Source organism: Antechinus flavipes, chromosome 3 (genome assembly GCF_016432865.1).
Source record: "Antechinus flavipes isolate AdamAnt ecotype Samford, QLD, Australia chromosome 3, AdamAnt_v2, whole genome shotgun sequence".
Classification (NCBI taxonomy): domain Eukaryota; kingdom Metazoa; phylum Chordata; class Mammalia; order Dasyuromorphia; family Dasyuridae; genus Antechinus; species Antechinus flavipes.
Window position 1 is genome coordinate 633,413,122 of NC_067400.1, and position 17,768 is coordinate 633,430,889.

Consider the following 17,768-nt stretch of genomic DNA (forward strand, 5'->3'; position numbering starts at 1 on the left):
GCTGCTGATTGTTTTATAACTCACATGTATTTTGCAATTTATTCTGTATCAAATTAAATGCCACTTACACTTTAGTATAGCAATCCAGTCCAGTGCTCAATAATTTTTCAAAATGTTATAAGCTTATTTTCTACTGGCTTCAGTGAAGTGATCACTTTGTGATTTCTCTGTTAGAAGTTTGTATGTATGTGTGTGTGTTCTGTCTCTGTCTCTTTCTCTATCTCTCTTCTTTCTCTCTCATTCGCTCTCTCTCCCTCTCTCCTCTATGTGTCCTTCTCTCTCTGTCTCAGTCTCTGTCTGTCTGTCTCTCTCTCACACACATAATGACTAATGAGCTTTGGAATGACTACTGTTTACCACATTTGCCCTTGATGGGGACACCTGGACTAGTACCCTAGACAGCATCTGCTGTTGTTTGTTGTCCCATAGGCATCTCAAAGTCCACAACTGCGTTAACATAAGTCACTCTCTATTGCTAGGCTCCCCCACTTCTTGTTACCCCTCCTTATCAATTTAGATCTCATTGACTGGATGTAGAATTCTGAGGGTAAATGGAGTACACCTACCAAGGAATGAGCAAGAAGGGAGAGGATGGAAGAAAATTGCCATGTAGTGTTGGGTCCAGCTCCTGTAGTGATGAAGGATGTGACATATCCGGGCCAGGAGGAAAAGTCCTGATTATGGACTCTTGGAAGTTTATGGATCAGAGACACAAATATATATATATATATATATATATATATATATATATATATATATATATATATATATACCTCAATTGCTCATAAGTTTGATACAAAGTACACTCTTTAAAAATCCCTATAGCCTAACAAAATTCTGCTATGATGTAAATGATTAAACCCTGCATCTTCTGTACGTAGAGATGTGAATAGTTGAGATACGCAGCAGAGTAAAGTTCATTATAAAATTATCTCGGGTATCTTTCTCCCAAATATCTTTAGTCTCCTTGTGGACATTCTTTCCTGTCCTAAATTCAGAGGTTTAACTTTAACAAAGAGAAGTGTTTGCATTTTGCTTCAGTCCCTAGATTATTAATTTATTATATTGACAAGCAGTCTCTGCTATTTCAATAAGGGAGTTTTGGTGAGCCAAGTTACTGTAAGACTCAAAACCTGGAATGGAGTCTTACCTCCTGGCCTTCTACAATGTAGGTTACCAAGTCAGCTCTCCTGGACGACAGCTATAAGATATCTACAAATACAAGGCAGAAATCAGGAATTAAAACTCCTGAGCTCAGAAGTCATAACCAGCATGACCCCCAATGCAGCTAGGAGAATTAGAAGTCATCTCATCAAGACTGGGAGAGAAATATTTTATTATTAAAACATGGCCATTAAAAAAAAAGAGAGACAAGAGGGATGTATATTAAGCATGGTGTGTTCATATAAGGAAATCTAGGAACCAGTGAAAATCAGGGGAGACCCCGGAATAGTGTGTCCATGAAGATCAGTGGGAGACCACAACAAGTAATATGGTCATCATTCATTTCAGTGGGGACCCATTTGGGGTTTTCTTGGCAAAGACGCTGGAGTGCTCTGTCATCTCCTTCTCCAACTCATTTTACAAGTTTTACAAGTTTCTTTGAAACTTGCCCTGGGTCACACAGCTAGTAAGTGTCTAAGGCCGGATTTGAACTGAGGAAGATGATTTCAGAGCCAGCATTCTATCCCCTGCACCACCTAGCTGCCCATTCTAAAGGTAACACAGACGGGAAGAGTCATGGCAAGTTAACAAGCACTTGTTAAGTGCATGCTCTGTTGCGGAGCACCGACTTTAGAAGTTCTGGGAGGATCTGTTCTCCACTCCCAGACGGAAGACTCACCACCCGTGAGCCCGGATTCACGGATACAACAGCAAAACACACCTGTCTGTCGTGCACCCCCCACCACACACAAATGGATGACAACCCCACGTATAACTGTGGTATCCACACAATCATGACCCTTTTAAAAAATTATTTTTATTTTCAAAACATGCAAGGATAATTTTTCAATATTGATCCTTGAAAAAGTTTGTGTTCCCATTTTCTACCCCCTTCTCCTCATTCCCTCCCCTAGATAGCAAATAACCCAATATATGTTAAACATGATAGAAATATATATTAAATCCAACATATGCACACACATTTATACAATTATAAGAAAAATAAGATCAAAAAGTTACAAAAGTGAGAAAGAAAATAAAATTCAAGCAAACCACAATAAAAAGAGTGAAAATGTTGTGTTGTGATCCACGCTCAGTTCCCACAGGCCTCTCTCTGGGTGTAGTTGGCTCTTCCTTTCAGGTCTGTTTGAACTGGCCTGAATCGTTGGAAAGAGCCTCGAATCACGACCTTTTAAATCACAGCCACATACACAACGATGAAATCCCTCATGCGGACACAGAATTCTCCTCACCAGCTTTGTGTGGTGGCCACAGAGGTGTCTGGGAAATGAGTCCAATGTGCCAGGGAAGCAAGCAAAAGTGAAGGCGAGAAGGAAGCCTCCGTTCCCAGCGATGCCAGATCAGGTGGGCATGGCCATAATGGATGGGAGGGGCTCTGATCCTGGATTCTGCCAGGCTTCCCTTCCTGGATGCCCTCCCTCTCCCTTCTGTCCATTTGGAATCTCTTCCAAGAAGCCCTCCCTGACTGGTGACACGTCCCCTCACCACACGCCTGCTGACCCTTCTTCGAGGAGACCCAAGGCTTCTAGCTAGAACATATCAGAAATGAGATGGAGAGGGTCGACCTTAGTAAAGAGCTCAGATCCATGAGCCTTGCTAACACCATTGTTGCTGCTAAGGACTGTCCTTCCTGAAATGCAGCCCCAAACTGACCACCGGGTTCCAGCTGCGTCCCGAGAAGGGTTTTGGGCAGAAGGCCCCACACATGCCTGTTCTGGCTACCAGAATTACATGAAGGGCAGGGCAGCCAAGATGGAGGAGTGATAGGAGCCAGGATAGCTGAGTTCCTCTCCATAAAACTCTAAACAGCCCCAGAAAATGCACCAGCCTAAGTCCTGATGGGGAAATCTAGAAACAGTCACCGTAAGTCCTTTGTCTGCAGACACCAGATAAGAGCATGGGGAGAGGCTGGACCCCAAGGCAAGGGGATATCTGAAGTTGGAGTCAGGGTACCCTCAGCCCTGGGCACTGTGACAGGAGCAGGTGCTCATGAGCAGCTTTATCATCCACTACTCAGTTAGTTCTATGTCACTGATCCAGAGCCAAGGGAGACAGGGCTGGGCATGAGGTCCCCTGGCCTTGGGGTGTTTGGAGAAAGAAGGGAGTTTAGAAGCACACAGCATCAGCAGTTTGCCTCTAAAGGCAAGCCTGAAAGTTAGTCACTGAACCAACAGGACTTCCAGTCTGTTAGGGTGAGTCCAACAGCCTTCTGTTGTTATTCTGACCAAAGCCCAAACTCAGGAAATGGCTGCACTAAGGCCAGAGAGAGCAATCAGACTTCGTTCGGGGTCAGACCCCTTTGGGAGCATTGGAAACTCACTGGTTCCTAGCCTTTCCCTGAGATCCTGGAATAACACAACAGTTAATCTTCCAAGAAAGCACCAGCAGAACCATCTCAGACCTTCCCTCCAGAAGTATGTCAGGGCCCAGCCCTATCATCAAGTCTGAAGTCAGGAAGTAGGTTGGGAACAATGGGCAAACAGCAAAAAAAGAAGCCCATCACAATCAGCTATTAAGATGGCATGAACCCTCAGGGCACAGATGATAAAGAAAACAATGACTCCAAGACATCCACAAGCAAAACCTCTGAGCAAAACCCAGCTTGGCAAAAATTCAACTAGAATTTCTGGGAAAGATGAAGCAAGAGTTGGGGAAGAGTTAGAAAATGAATTTTGGTGGGAGAGATTGGGGGAGGAGTTGTTTTGTAAATGAAGGAAGAGTGCTTGTTGTAATTACACGGCAGCCACCTAGCAGTGCTGCTGAAGGTCTAACTCAGACCTGTCCGAAGGATCTCTTCATGTGAGAGATTGATGATGATGATACAAGGAGACTGAGAGGCAGTTGCGTTCTCTGACCTTTCTCCTCTTCCCTCTTCCTCCAATTTATTTCATTCCCAGTCCATAAGCAAAGGCTGCTTTGCAACTCCTTCAGATGTTATAATTCACAGCTGTGGAGGCTCATGGAGAATTGACCTGTCCCTTTGATGGGGGGAACCCTGAAACTTTCTGTCTCTCTGACTTTGGGGAGAAGTTCTCCTTGAGCCCTTGAGATGCTCTCCCCTGCAAAGGACCCACCACAGGGAATTAAGAAAAAGTGGTTTCATTCTGTTATCTTGGTGGGACTAATTGAGTCCAGGACCAATCCAATTTATCCCGAGCTAGAGATCGAAATTTCTACCCAACTCTATTGAGCTGAAAAGAGAATGTCTTCTCAGGGGGCAGAGGGTCCTTGAAGCAGCTATGCCAAGGAGAGAGAGAGGTTCCTTGGCATGGCATGTTCCTGCTTTTGGCCGTGCCCCAAGTTACCCCCTTTTATAAGGAATTGGAAACTTGGCTAGGGGCTGAGTGCAGTTTGAGTTTGAATCAAACTGAAATCTTCGAATTGAATTTAAGTTTCAATTGAATGAGATTACTGCCCCTAAACCTAGATTTCCAGTAGAATGGGACAGCTTACTGGGAGTGGTCAAATCAATTTTCAGAAGAACTTCTCAAGTGTTCCCCCCAAAGCCAGAGACACAGTTTCAGGGTTCCCTCCATCACCTTCACCGAGGCATGGTCCTTAACAAGTGCTTAAGGAAGAAATTAGGGGAGAAATGAGAGAATTAGGGAAGAAAAAATTGGAAGGGGAATTGGCAGCTTGGAGAAAGAGTTACAAAATCTTACCCAAGCAACAAATTCCCCAAGTTATGATGTAGGAAATAGAAACCAATGACTCCATGAAACCACAGCAACTATTGAAGTAAAGTCAAAAGACTGAAAAATGGAGGAAAACATGGCAAGGGCAACTAACCTGGAAAACAGATCAAGAAGAAAAAAATAAGAATCATGATGATGTAAATTGTGTCCCCTTTAACCTTTGGGGGGTGTTAGAATCCTTACAAAGTGTTAACTCACTGGAATTGATAGAAACAATGCTTAAGTTGCACTTTTTAGACACATAGCTCACATTAGCTCACACATTAGAGTTCACAAGTCCAGGAGATTCAGAAAGTTACATCTCCCACAATCCCACTCTCTCAGAGGAGGAGTCAACCTTTGCCTTCACACCTTTAAGAGATCATATATAAGAAGCTCTTAGAACCTCAGTCAGGAGTCAGTCAGAGGAGTAAGTCAGGTCTGAAGACTGACAGAGCCAGAATTCAATCAGGTGAGGAGATTCAGAACCAAGATTCAGAGAGACCTGGAGGTTGAAGCTGGCAGAGGCAAAGGACAAGCTGCAAGAGCTCTTGGAACCAAAGAGGGAGATAGGCTTCTAAGAAAACTAACCGGGCTATTTTGGAAGAGACAATAAAGGAGCTGAACTTTTATCAGCTGGCTGCATTTGAGGTGATTATTGATTTAAACTGAAACTAAGGCTGCCTCCAGAACCACCCCCCTTTCTCCCCCCCCAACCCAATAAATCTGCTCCCAGAGAATGATCATATTCTAGAAAAGAAGAGAACACTACAGGGGGGGCCCTGAAATGTGTCCCCTTTAATCTGTGGTAGGAAGGGTGATTTTAGTTCTCAAACCCTCCCTGATCTCTACAAGGGGCATACCCTTCTGTCCACCAGGGCAACTCTGAACATAAGTAATCTCTTTTCAATTGGAAATCTTGGCCCCAAGCTTCAGAAGGCTAAATAAAAGACGACTGAATCCAGAATCTTTGCAGAAGTCCTAACAGGATCTTGCCCACTGCTAAAAATATTTTCTTCCCTTTATTATATTCCTAACAGGACCTTGCCCACCAAGAAGTCTGTCTTCCTAGCAAGCTGGCTTCTTGGTGTAAATAAATCCTATTCTTTGCCCAAACCTCATGCCTGTATTCATTGGGGTTTGTGAATTTTCCTATTTCTTGTTCTGTGGTGATGGATTCATCCCTTTCCTATAATCTTCACTTTTGTAGGATTTCCTCCAGAATAAGTTTACTTATAATGAAGTGGGAGAGACCACTTTTCTACATTGCTTGTGTTCTTCGGGTTTCTGTCCAGAGTGGTGCTTGCAGTTTTCAATAAGACATTTCCAAAGTAAAAGCTGTCCCATGGTCATTACATTGCTGCATTTCTCCAACATGACTCCTCAGACTGAACTCAGACTCTCCAGACTGAACATCAGGGGCATTCATGTTTCTCTCCAGTGTGGATTCTCTGATGTTGAGTGAGGTTTGAGCGCTGACTGAATGATTTTCCACATTTCCCACATTCATAAGGTTTTTCTCCACTGTGAATTCTTTCATGTGTAGTAAGGGCTGAGCTCTGGCTGAAGGCCTTCCCACATTCTTTACATTTATAAGGTCTCTCGCCCGTGTGGATTTTCCGATGCTGAGCAAGATTTGAGCGCTGGCTGAAAGATTTTCCACATTCCTCACATTTATAAGGTTTCTCTCCACTGTGAATTCTTTCGTGCATAATGAGGGCGGAGATCTGGCTGAAGGCCTTCCCACATTCCTTGCATTTATAGGGTTTCTCTCCAGTGTGAATTTTATGATGTTGAATAAGGTGGGAGCTTCGAGTAAAAGCCTTCCCACATTCCTTACATTTATAATGTTTCTCTTCGGTGTGTATCCTCAGGTGTTCCGTAAGATATGACTTATGCCTGAAGGCTGAGCCACATTCATCACATTTGTAGGGTTTTTCTCCACTGTGAATTCTCTTATGTTTAATAAGGGATGAAGAGTAGGTAAAGGCCTTTCCACATTCTTTACATTTAAATGGTTTTTCTGCAGTGTGAACTCTCTGGTGCTGTCTCAGGACAGAGTTCTGACTAAAGGTTTTCCCACATTCTTTACATTTATAGAATTTCTTTTCAGTGTGACCCCTCTTATGTTGAATAAGGGTTAAACTCTGCCGGAAGGCCTTCCCACACTCCTTACATTTATAAAATTTCTCTTCAGTGTGAACTTTGTGGTGTTTACTAAGTGCTGAGCTTTGCCTAAAGGCTTTACCACATTCCTTACACTCATAGGGTTTTTCTCCACTGTGAATTCTTTTGTGTGTAATAAGAGCTGAAGTCTGGCGGAAATATTTTCCACAGTCTTTACATTTATACGGTTTCTCTTCAGTGTGCACTCTCTTGTGCTGAGTAAGGATTGAGCTTCTATTAAAGGCCTTCCCACATTCCTTACATTTATATGGTTTCTCTTTAGTGTGAATTCTCTCATGGCGAGTAAGTGTTGAGCTTTGGCTGAAGGCCTTCTCACATTTTTTACATTTGTACGGTTTCTCTCCAGTGTGAATTCTCTGGTGTTCAGTAAGTCCTGAACTCCAACTAAAAGACTTTCCACATTCTTTACATTCAAATGGTTTCTTTACAGTATGAATCCTCTGATGTTGGACAGGATGTATGTTCTGGCTCACAACCCTTCTGCAGTCCTCACAGTCAGAGGATCTCTTATTCCTCTGATATGGAATAAAGATTGGCTGGTAATGAGAGCGATTCTTCAATCTGTTATGAAAGCATGATCTTGAGTGCCCAGATTTTCTCTCAAAGTCAGTACATTCATAGTCCCTCTGACCACTGGATGTTTCCTTGGGAAAGAGAGTCCATTCACTGAGGTATCCTTCTTGGGAAAGGACTTTCTCTGGAGCCTCCACTGTAAGATTTGTCATTTGCTTCCACAGCCTGAACTCCTTAACAGGACCTTCCTCCAATGGGTCATTTTGGAGAATATTCTCTCTTCCTGTGAATATGCCCAGTGAGCCTCTGTGCTTTCTCACTAAATTCTGGTTCTCTGATCTTGTGTCCCAGGCTGAAAGGAACAGATAATGAAGAGTATTTGCTTCTAAGTTGTAAGAAACCTCAGAGGGCTAGTCCAACCCCTGCCATAATCTTAAATCTCACTACTGAGCTGGTCATCAAAACTGCTAAGACACCTTTGGGTGCACTGAGACTCTGGGCCATTGTACTGTTGTCCTCCATCCTGCTCAGACCACATCTGGATTATTGTCTTCAGTTCTCATTATCAAGTGTTATAAAGGATACTGAAAAGTTGGAGAGCCTCTAAGGCAGTAGAAGATCTGTGGTTTAGATCATACAAAGATTAATTTAAGGAACTGGGGCCATTTAGATTGGAGAATAGGCGATCATAGAATTATAAATTCAGAGCTGGAAGGGACTTTAGAATTATTGGGTCTAACTCTCTCATTTTTTCAGATGAGGAAACTGAGGCCCAGAGAGATGGAACAGTTTGTCAAGAACCGTACAGCTGATAAATATCTAAGACTAGTTTGGAACCCAAATCTTGGGGCCTCCAGGTCCAGTGCTTTGTCTCTGATCTCCATACTTCCAGCTATTGGAGGTCTCATGGATTTTTTTTGGCCCAGAACTAGGACTGATGGATGGAAATTTCAAAGAGCTTAATTTAGAGCTGATGTAAGAAAAATCTTCCTAAAAACTAGAGCTGTCTAAAAGCAGAACACCTCTTCTTTGAGGTGGTAGATTCTCTATAAAGCTATTACTATTACACTGATGTACTTTAAGTTCTTAAGGTGTTTTGGTGGGCTAACACCTAAACATTTTCAGTATGTTGAAATTATTTTGATTTAAATTCTTCTTCTTGGATTAGTATTCTCTATTGGTTTATTTTTGTTTCCTTTTTTACTGACACTATGCTGTTTTGTTGAATCTCTGAAGTTTTCTATGTAAACAGTTATGTGATTGGCTAATGCAAATGATTTTCCCTCTTTGCCTAGGCTTCTATGCTTAATTTCCTTTTCCTGTCATATTCCTACAACTAGCCTTTCTAGAACTATCATCAAATAGTCATCTGCTTTACTCCTGTGATAACACTGAGAAAACTTCTAGAGTCAAATAATGAAGGAATGATCAGTTGTGCCTCCAGAAGATTGAAGATGGGAAAAATGTTCCCCACCTGTTGCAGAGACGTAAGTGTAGAATGAAACATGAGTTTTGTGGGCAAACCAATGCGTAAATTAGTTTTGTTTGACTATACTTACTTGATACAAAGCAGGGTTGGAGGTGTTATGGTTTTTGAGGGAATGGGATACTTATATTAAAAGAAGAAGAAAAAAAGGAGAAGGAGGAGGAGGAGGAGAAGGAAAAGGAGGAGGAGGAGGAAGAGGAGGAGGAGGAAAAGAAGAAGAAGAAGAAGAAGAAGAAGAAGAAGAAGAAGAAGAAGAAGAAGAAGAAGAAGAAGAAGAAGAAGAAGAAGAAGAAGAAGAAGAAGAAGAAGAAGAAGAAGAAGAAGAAAATAAAGACCATCAATGACAATTTTTTTTTAATGTACCAAAGAAAGGGGAAGAAAGTTTGGAAGGAGACACAGAGAAGCAGGGCAGTGTTGGTATTACTGTGTGATATAGGTATTTAATTTTAAAAACACATACACACAAATCAAACCAAACTGGAGCATGAGATTCACACTAAATAACACAAAATGGAGATGTACACAGACCCTCACTGTCATGTACAACTCTCTTTTCCTTTGTTCTTTGTATAGGAAATGTTCATACGTGTTGATGTTTGTTAACTTGACAATACAAAAATTTAAAAACAAATAATATGAGATCTTTCTTTTCTTTCCCCTTTTCTCCCTTACTTCAAATTGATTTCCTTTCTGCTAGGTGCTCTAAATTATAAGGCATTATTAAAAGGTAATGATAGAATCTAAGACCCTGTTGTTTTTTTCCTCCTCAGTGTTACCTCTGAGAAGGTCCATGCCTGAAACATGTTAACTCTGCCCCTTTAATTCTGTTCTGTTGTGTACTGAAGTGATACCATATTAGTGGCCATAAAAATATGAAAACCTAGAATCGATCATAGAAATATGAACAAAAGACCAAGATTTAAATGGAGACTCGATGACACAATTGTAAAATATGAGTGAGTCACACAAATTGTAGGGAAAAATGATTTTAATAATGATGAGTCAAAAAAAAATTTGTGGAACACAGGTTAGATGCTTTACATTGTAGAAGAATGCTTTTGTTCCCATGCTCTCTGGTGTCTTGATAATAAATGAATGGGATACTTAAAGATTTTTCTCCCTGAATCTATGCAATCATGGAATTTTAATAATTCTATTACTGGTGGTGCAGAGGATAGTGTCTAGAAGAACTGAGTTCAAATCTAGTCTCTGACACTTACTAGTTGTGTAACCTTAAGCAAATCACTTGTTTACTTTGATTTCCTCTACTGTAAAATGGGGACAACGAAAGCACCTATCTTCCAGGGTAGGATTAACTGACATGACATTTGTACAAACACTTAGAACAGTTCCTGGTACATAGTTGGTACTTAATAAATGCTTATTCTTCACCCTTAATATAATTTTTAAAATATTTATAATTTTCCTAACGTTGAACCACTCCTACATTTTTGGTTATAGTGAATAATTCTTTGTCTATACTGTTTTGCTAATATTTCTTTTTTTTTTTTTGCATCAATATTCACTGATGATATTGGTCTATAGTTTTATTTATCTGAATATAAGGCTAAGAGCTGGATAAGGTGGGAAGATGCCTCCTTTCTCTTTTTTTGGTAAAGCATTTCTATTTCACAGGTTAATTATTCTTTGAATGTCTCTTAGGATGCATTTATAAATTTACTGTGACCTGGGTTTGCTTAGATTAGATTGTCTGGATTTTCTATCTTTGGTTCTGTTGCTACGGGCACATAACAGTTGCTGTGCCTCAACAAAATCTCTCCAAAAGCAAAATTGTTTTTTTTGACCTCAGATACAGCAACAATGAAAATGGATATGGTGAAAAAATTCAAGAAGGGAAACAATATTTTGTTGAAAATTACTAGAGAAAAGGAATTGATGTCTATAGTATACATATGTGGTAAATGATATCTAAATACCCAAGAGAAAAGCTATATGAGCTACAGGAGGACCTGGATAATAAACAACCATTGGTGGGGAATCTTTTTGAGACTTGGACAAGTGTAATAGGTAAATAAAAAAGAAGTAAAGATTCTGTACTAAAAGATGGAAAAATTTAAAATGATGGATCTTAAGTGGTTAATGAATGGGTACCTTGCAAAATATAGATCCTTTTCAGCATCGCCTAGCACCTCTCCAGAAATTGACTTCATGGCACTGCATGCAGAATTCAATTCATCAATGCACGCAGAAAAACAGAAATATGAAGCATGTGCTTTAGAGATAAGAGGAATAGAGTCTGGACCCATGATTTCATTAGTAGACGGAACTTCCACCAATGCATATGGGCACCTTCTTGGTTTTGAGTTTCCTAGAGCTCTGAGAGGTTAAGTGATGTGTTCTAAATGACAGACATGGCTGACCTATGTCAGAACCAGAGATTCCAGGCCAGGTCCATCTGGGTTTGAGGCTGCCTTTTAGCATGTGTTGCTTCTGTTCTGCTGTGTACTGAAGTGATACCATATTAGTGGCCATAATAATATGAAAATCTAGAATCGATCATAGAAATATGAACAAAAGATCAAGATTTAAATGGAGACTCGATGACACAATTGTAAAATATGAGTGATTTCACACAAATTGTAGGGAAAAATGATTTTAATTATGATAAGGTAAAGGAAAAAAATTGTGGAACACAGCTAAAGCAATCCTTCAGGGAAAATTTATGTTAATAAAAATGAGCAATGAACTGACTGTGCAACTGAAAAAAACTAGAAAAGTGACAAGTTATTGACTTCAAGACAAACACAAATGCAGAAATTTAGTGAATTAAAGACAACAAAAATAATTAAAAATTTAAAAGACAATTGAGATGGTGAATATCAGTTCATTTGTTTAAGTCGTGTCTCCTTCTCCATGACCCTTTTGGGATTTTCAGGGCAGATTTATAGTTTGCTATTTCATTCTTCAGCTCATTTTACAGGTAAGGAAACTGAGGCAAACAGGATAGGGTGACTTGCCCAGAGTCATGCAGCTAGTAAGTGTCTAAGGCTGGATATGAAGTCACATTTTCCTAACAAAGCTTTGGGCTCTAGCCCCTGTGCCATCTACCTAATTTTTTTTTTTTTTAAAGACTCAAAGCCAGGGGGCAGCTAGGTGACAAAGTGGCTAGAGCACCAGCCCTGAAGTCAGGTGAACCTGAATTCAAATCTGGTCTCAGACACTTAACACTTTCTAGCTGTGTGACCCTGGCCAAGTCATTTAACCCTAATTGCCTCAGCCAAAAAAAAAAAAAAAGACTCAAAGCCAGACAAACCATTAAATAGTTTTGTTTTCAAAAGAGAGGAAGAACAAACAAAAATATATGTAGTGAAAAAGATAAATATGGAGAGAACATTTATTGTTACCAATGATGTGCCCTGAAAGCTTCAGAAAATGGAGGTGGTAGAGTGGCCCCTCGCTGAAGGTCCCCATAATTCACCGGCTATGGGGCATGGGAACTGGGAGCTGGGGGGCTCCTTCAGACTCTAAATCTCACATTCTGTGACTCATCTACACCTTAGAGCAGCAGAGCTGGAAGAACTTGAGAGCTGAGCCCTTCATTTTCAAGATGGCACATTTGAACTTCAAAGAGGAAGCTTTGCGTCCCTTGGCTTCCCTTGGGGGCCAGGCAGGCTGGAGAAGCCAGGGACTCCTTTTCAGAACAGGGCTGGAAGGCACTGAGGTGAAGGAAATGTTAAGTTTCCATTAGAGGTGAGTGAAAATAAAGGTCTTGAATTTCCCCACTCGGGTCACAGGCCCCCTAAAGTGGATCTGCCATCCCAGCTTCTGCTTCCCTGACCCAGAGAGCGAATGGAAAATGAGTCGGTTGGGAGTTGGGAGTCCCAAAGCCCTGAGTTTGAATCTTGCCTTGGAAACTTACTCCTTTCGCTGTGGGATCCTGGGCAGGGACCCTGCCTTCTTCCTTCCTCTGACAAGTGATTGGCTTGACCTGGAGGAGCTGTAAGGGCTCCAGGATCATAGAAAGGGGAGGAGTCTGCAGAAATGAGGCAGCTCAGGACGTGCTGAAGGCAGGGGAAGATCAGGAGGGACTTCCGGAGAAAGTGGGGATAGCCGTGGAAAACACAGCAGCAGAGGCGGGGAGCGGGGGGGGGAAGCCCAGGATCTCAGGAGCTGAGGGGTCCCACCCTTTCTCTGCAGCCCCAAGCACCTCTAGAGCATCCCTTAAAACTCATTCTGCAGCTTAGGGATCTTTGGTACCAGGGAATGTATAACCTCCCTGGGCCTCAGTCTCCCTATAAGCCAGATGAACTGGCCCTACTAGAAGGAATGTCAGGCTGGGACCCAAGAGAACCAAACTGGTGGGACTCTGACCCCACAGGTAGAAGGAGAGAAGCCTGGGTCACTTGAGAGTGCCCATTTCTAGTCGTGTTTCTGCCACTCTACGTGGACTTGAGGACCATCACTGGCCTCCAAGCCTCAGTTTCCTCGCCTGTAAAGGGTTTGCCGTGGCTCAGCCCTAACGTCCACAGTTCTGCTGCTTGTCACACAATAATCCAGGTTCCGTTCCCTTTCCCCTTTCCTGGCAGTAGTTCCCCAGCTTGGAGAGTTCTCTAGTGATCTTAAGCAGGAAAGGATGGACACAGCTTATGTCGGGGCCCCCCAGTTCTGAACCACTTCAGCTGGGGCTGCGCGGCTCCCAAAGTCAGGACTACTCGGGTACTCGGGGCCTGGGGATCAGAGCCTGGGCCCAGACGAGACGACCTTACCCAGGGACACCAGGTTCCTGTAGTTCTCCAGCATCACCTCCCTGTAGAGTCCCCTCTGAGCGGGGCTCAGGAGCCCCCACTCCGCCTCAGAAAAGTCCACAGTCACGTCCCCGAAGGTCACCGCTTCCTACAACACAGAGCACGTTCGTGCTGGCCAGGGACCTCCCTTGGCAGAGGCTTTGGGAAGAGGAAGGCGGAGGAGGGCCCAAGGGTGGGGCAGGTGAACAGGAAGTGGGTCTGGAGATTTTCCGGGGGAGGAGAAAGTGTAACCAAGGGCAGATTGGGGGGAGAGGTCCCAGGTACTGGGGCAAGGGGAGACTGAGCTCCAGGCCCAGAACTGCTCTCAGGGAAACTTTCTTTGCAGTAGACCTTGGGCTCCAGAGGGAGAGTGGGGGGAATCTGCTGATTTTTTCTCCATGCTGGAGACAAGGAGGACGGCCTCAGAGCCAGGCTCTCGGGCAAGGATCACGCTTTGAATGCCAACCCAAATAATCAGGAAAGAAACTTGTTCATCGACTGAGAAGGGCTGACTCACCTCACCTTGGGCCACCAGGGCCCTCTGGGGCCAGTCCATTCTCCTCCAGGCTCACCTTGGGACGAAGGGCAAGGGTCAGAGAGCACATATCTGAGGACAAGAGGGGGGATGCAAGAGAGAGACCTGGTCGGTCTTTTTGGTTTCCCACCCGTGGCCTTTCGGTGGCCTCCCCTGGACGGCTGGAGAGCTCCCCTTCCCTCTCAGATGTCCCTTCCCCGAGACAGACCTTCACAGAGACTGGAGGTAGCCTCGGTGTCACCCACGGGCAGAGAGCTCTGGAAAGAGGGTGTACGTGCAGATGATTCACTTGTCAAGGTTCCTGGGGACTTCTTAATCGTTAAATTACTTTGTCTCAAGGGTCATTCTTCTTGAACTCCGGGGTTAATGAAAGGCAGAGACAAAGAGAGACAGACAGAAGGGAGAGACAGAGAGAAAGACAGACAGAAGGAGAAACAGAGACAAAGAGCGGGAGGGGGAAAGAGATGGATGGATGTGGATGAATGGACACGAAGCCATAGAGAAGGGTAAATAGATGGATAGATGATAAATAGATTAAACAGATGGATGGATGGATGGGCACATAGTCATATAGAAGGATAGGGGAGAGAGAGAGAGAGAAAGAGACAGAGAGAGACAAAGAGACAGGGGGAGAGAGAGAGACAGAGAGAGACAGGGAGAGACAGAGAGAGACAGGGAGAGAGAGACAGAGAGAGACAGAGAGAGAGTGGGGGGGGAGAGACAGAGATAGAGAGACAGGGGGAGAGACAGAGACAGAGAGACAGGGGGAGAGACAGAGACAGAGACAGAGAGACGGGGGGGGAGAGAGAGACACACACACAGAGACACAGAGAGACAGAGACAGACAGAGAGAGACACAGACAGAGACAGAGAGAGAAACAGAGAGAGAAACAGAGAGAGAGAGAGAGAGAGAGAGAGAGAGAGAATAGAAAGCCATAAAGATGAGACTCATGGAAGGACATACAATAAATATATAGATGGCTGGATAGCCATACAGATGGATAAGAGAGGGATATAGCCAGCCATAGAGAAGGATGAATTGATGGATGCCCAGACACATAGACAGATAGATAAAAGATAGCCAGCCCGCCAGAGCATTCTAAGTGTTTTCAGTGGTTCTCAAAGTATAGTCTAGAGAATCCTGGGTTTCTCTGAAACCCTTTTAGAGGGTCTACAAATTCCAAAATAATTTTTATATCCAATATGGTAAATGTCTATAAATAGAACCCAGATAAATCAAAATTGAGAGATCCTCCATAATTTTTAATAGGATAAAGATACTGAAAACAAAAGTTTGAGAACCACTGGCTTACATTCTAATAGGGGAAGACAATACTGTCCCTCCACAACATGGGTGGGCTCCCCTTCCTCCCCTTCCCCCACACCCCCACTTCCCCGACCTGCTCCAAGTCTCGCTCATCCCTCGCCTGGAGTATTGTACTGGCCCCTAACTGGTCCTGCCCCAGGCCCTTTTTCTTGCCCCTCTCTCCTCCGCTGCCACATTTGCTGCCACATTAAGAAGACGCAGGACACCTTGTGTACAGCTCAGCTTTGCATGGCCTGGGGCCCCGCCCCCCGCAGCTGCACCTCTCAGAATCCTCCACCTCCCTTCTAGGCTCCGGATGGCCTTCCCTAAAGGGCTTCTGGGCTCGGGATCTCCTGGAAACCACCTTGTGTTTGCGGCTGAGGGGAGGGGTGTGGGCGCCCATAGCCCTTCGCTTAGAACTCTCCGTTTGGAGGCCAGGACTGCTTGGCTTCGTCTCATGTGCCCAAGCCTGGCATCAGATCTTACCCCTATTAGGCTGAAATGGTTTTTAACTGGATTGGATGGAGAAGGGGTGGGAGAAGCTGCAGGGAAAGGGAGGAGACAGCTCCCGGGCTGACGAGATCCGAGCCGAGGCAGGAGGAGCCGGGATACAGGGCGAGATCAGTGGGAGGGCCTGAATCTGGAGCCCGGAGGGGAGGAAGCGAGAACCCAGAGCGTGGGGGCGGGAGGGAGCCCGAAGGCTTCTCCATCCCCTCTCCCGTGGGATTGCCACGTGTGTAACGCTTGTCTGGAACTCGGGGTCTGTGACAAAGGCAAAGCCCCAGAAAGCCCCATAAATAGTCGGGGGCAGAGCCAGGCCCACCCTGGGACAGCTCACCGCCACATCCAGGCCAGTCCCAATCCCTCCCTTCCCTGCCCCGTCCCGTGGGAAGCTCTCAAGGGCAGGAGCTTAATGGTCAGGCACACACACACACCCCTCCCCAAATCCCCAGAGCCGGGGCCGTGACAAGGGCCGGCGCTCAGCCGCAGGGGAGAGCCCGGCGGGCGGAGCCCGAGTGAAAGGCAAGCGCGTGGCCGTGGGCGAATGCGCTCTCCTCCGCCGCCTTCCGCTTCCTCACTTGGCCCAGGCAGGGGCTGCGAGAGACGCGGACCGCTCCTCCATCCCTGCCGTTGCATTAGAAAGGGCCGCCTTAGGTACAAGGAAGTGGCTCCGACTGCGGCTTCTTTCCCCCTGCCGGGGATCCCGGGGCAGCTCCCGGCCCACAGCTCCCTCGGGGAGGTAGCTGCAGTCCCGGGCGCGAGCCCCGCCTTGCGCAAGGGGAGCTGGGATGGCGCGGGGACCTCGGAAGGATGCTCCGAAGCTCCTGGCTTCTGGCCGGCCCCGCCACCTTCTCCAGGCTGGCCAAGTCTCCCCCTCCCCTTCTCCCCCCAAACTCACAGGCATCTTCTCCCGGCTCCCTGATGGCGCTTGCAGACTTTCCTCCCCTTTCTCGCAGCGTCTGGGTTCACTCTGCCTAATCTATGGCCCAATCCCCGGGGCCTCGCCGTTTGCCCTCAGCCGAAGGCTCCCATAGGAGCCGTCTCCCCCATTTCTGTGGGGGTTCCTGGAGAACGGGAGAGGCCAAATTGTCCATCCATTCCCAGGGCCGAGCCTAATAAATGCCATTCACATCCAGGTCATAAATAGCCAGCAACCGGCAGCTGTCATTCTCCTCATCTCCAGGAATTGAGATCAGGGCCCAGAGCGCTCCGTGGATGTTCCCTTACACACCCGAGATTCCCAGTCCCTCAGCAACCCCAGAGGCCCTGACCCCGCCCCAGTCCTCCTCATCCTAGGGGAATCATGCCCTTGATTTCCCCCTGCTCCAGGGATTAAAGAGCTCTAAAAGGACTATCCCATGGTAACCCACCAGCCGGCTTCCCAGAGGCCTTGCCTGCTTTTCACATCTCCACTTCAAAGGAGGCTCCGCTCTCCCGGAGCAAAGCAGAATCCCAGAAACCCCAAGGGGGGGAGGGCTGCACCGGAGCAAAGCAGAATCCCAGAAACCCCAAGGAGGGGAGGGCTGCACCGGAGCAAAGCAGAATCCCAGAAACCCCAAGGAGGGGAGGGCTGCACCGGAGCAAAGCAGAATCCCAGAAACCCCAAGGAGGGGAGGGCTGCACCGGAGCAAAGCAG

General features: G+C 45.3%; 2 protein-coding genes across 4 annotated transcripts in view; both read right to left on the minus strand.

Moving 5' to 3' along the window:
* Window positions 1-17,461, minus strand: part of LOC127556866 (zinc finger protein 595-like) — a 116,654-nt gene extending 99,193 nt beyond the window's left edge. Inside the window, exons 1-3 of one of the 3 annotated variants that reach the window (XM_051990349.1) lie at window positions 17,031-17,461; window positions 14,308-14,362; window positions 13,773-13,899 (exon numbers count right to left, since the gene is read on the minus strand). In XM_051990349.1, the coding sequence (XP_051846309.1) occupies window positions 13,773-13,899; window positions 14,308-14,346 (166 nt within the window). In that variant the 5' untranslated portion in view covers window positions 14,347-14,362; window positions 17,031-17,461. Of the gene's footprint in view, window positions 1-13,772; window positions 13,900-14,307; window positions 14,398-14,533; window positions 14,945-17,030 lie in introns of those variants that run through there. The other 2 variants (XM_051990348.1, XM_051990347.1) reach the window with 2 other exon arrangements.
* Window positions 5,828-8,658, minus strand: LOC127556871 (zinc finger protein OZF-like). Its single transcript, XM_051990354.1, has one exon. The coding sequence runs from the start codon at window positions 7,769-7,771 to the stop codon at window positions 6,275-6,277; it is 1,497 nt and encodes a 498-aa protein (XP_051846314.1). The 5' UTR covers window positions 7,772-8,658; the 3' UTR covers window positions 5,828-6,274.
* Window positions 17,462-17,768: the final 307 nt, after the last annotated feature.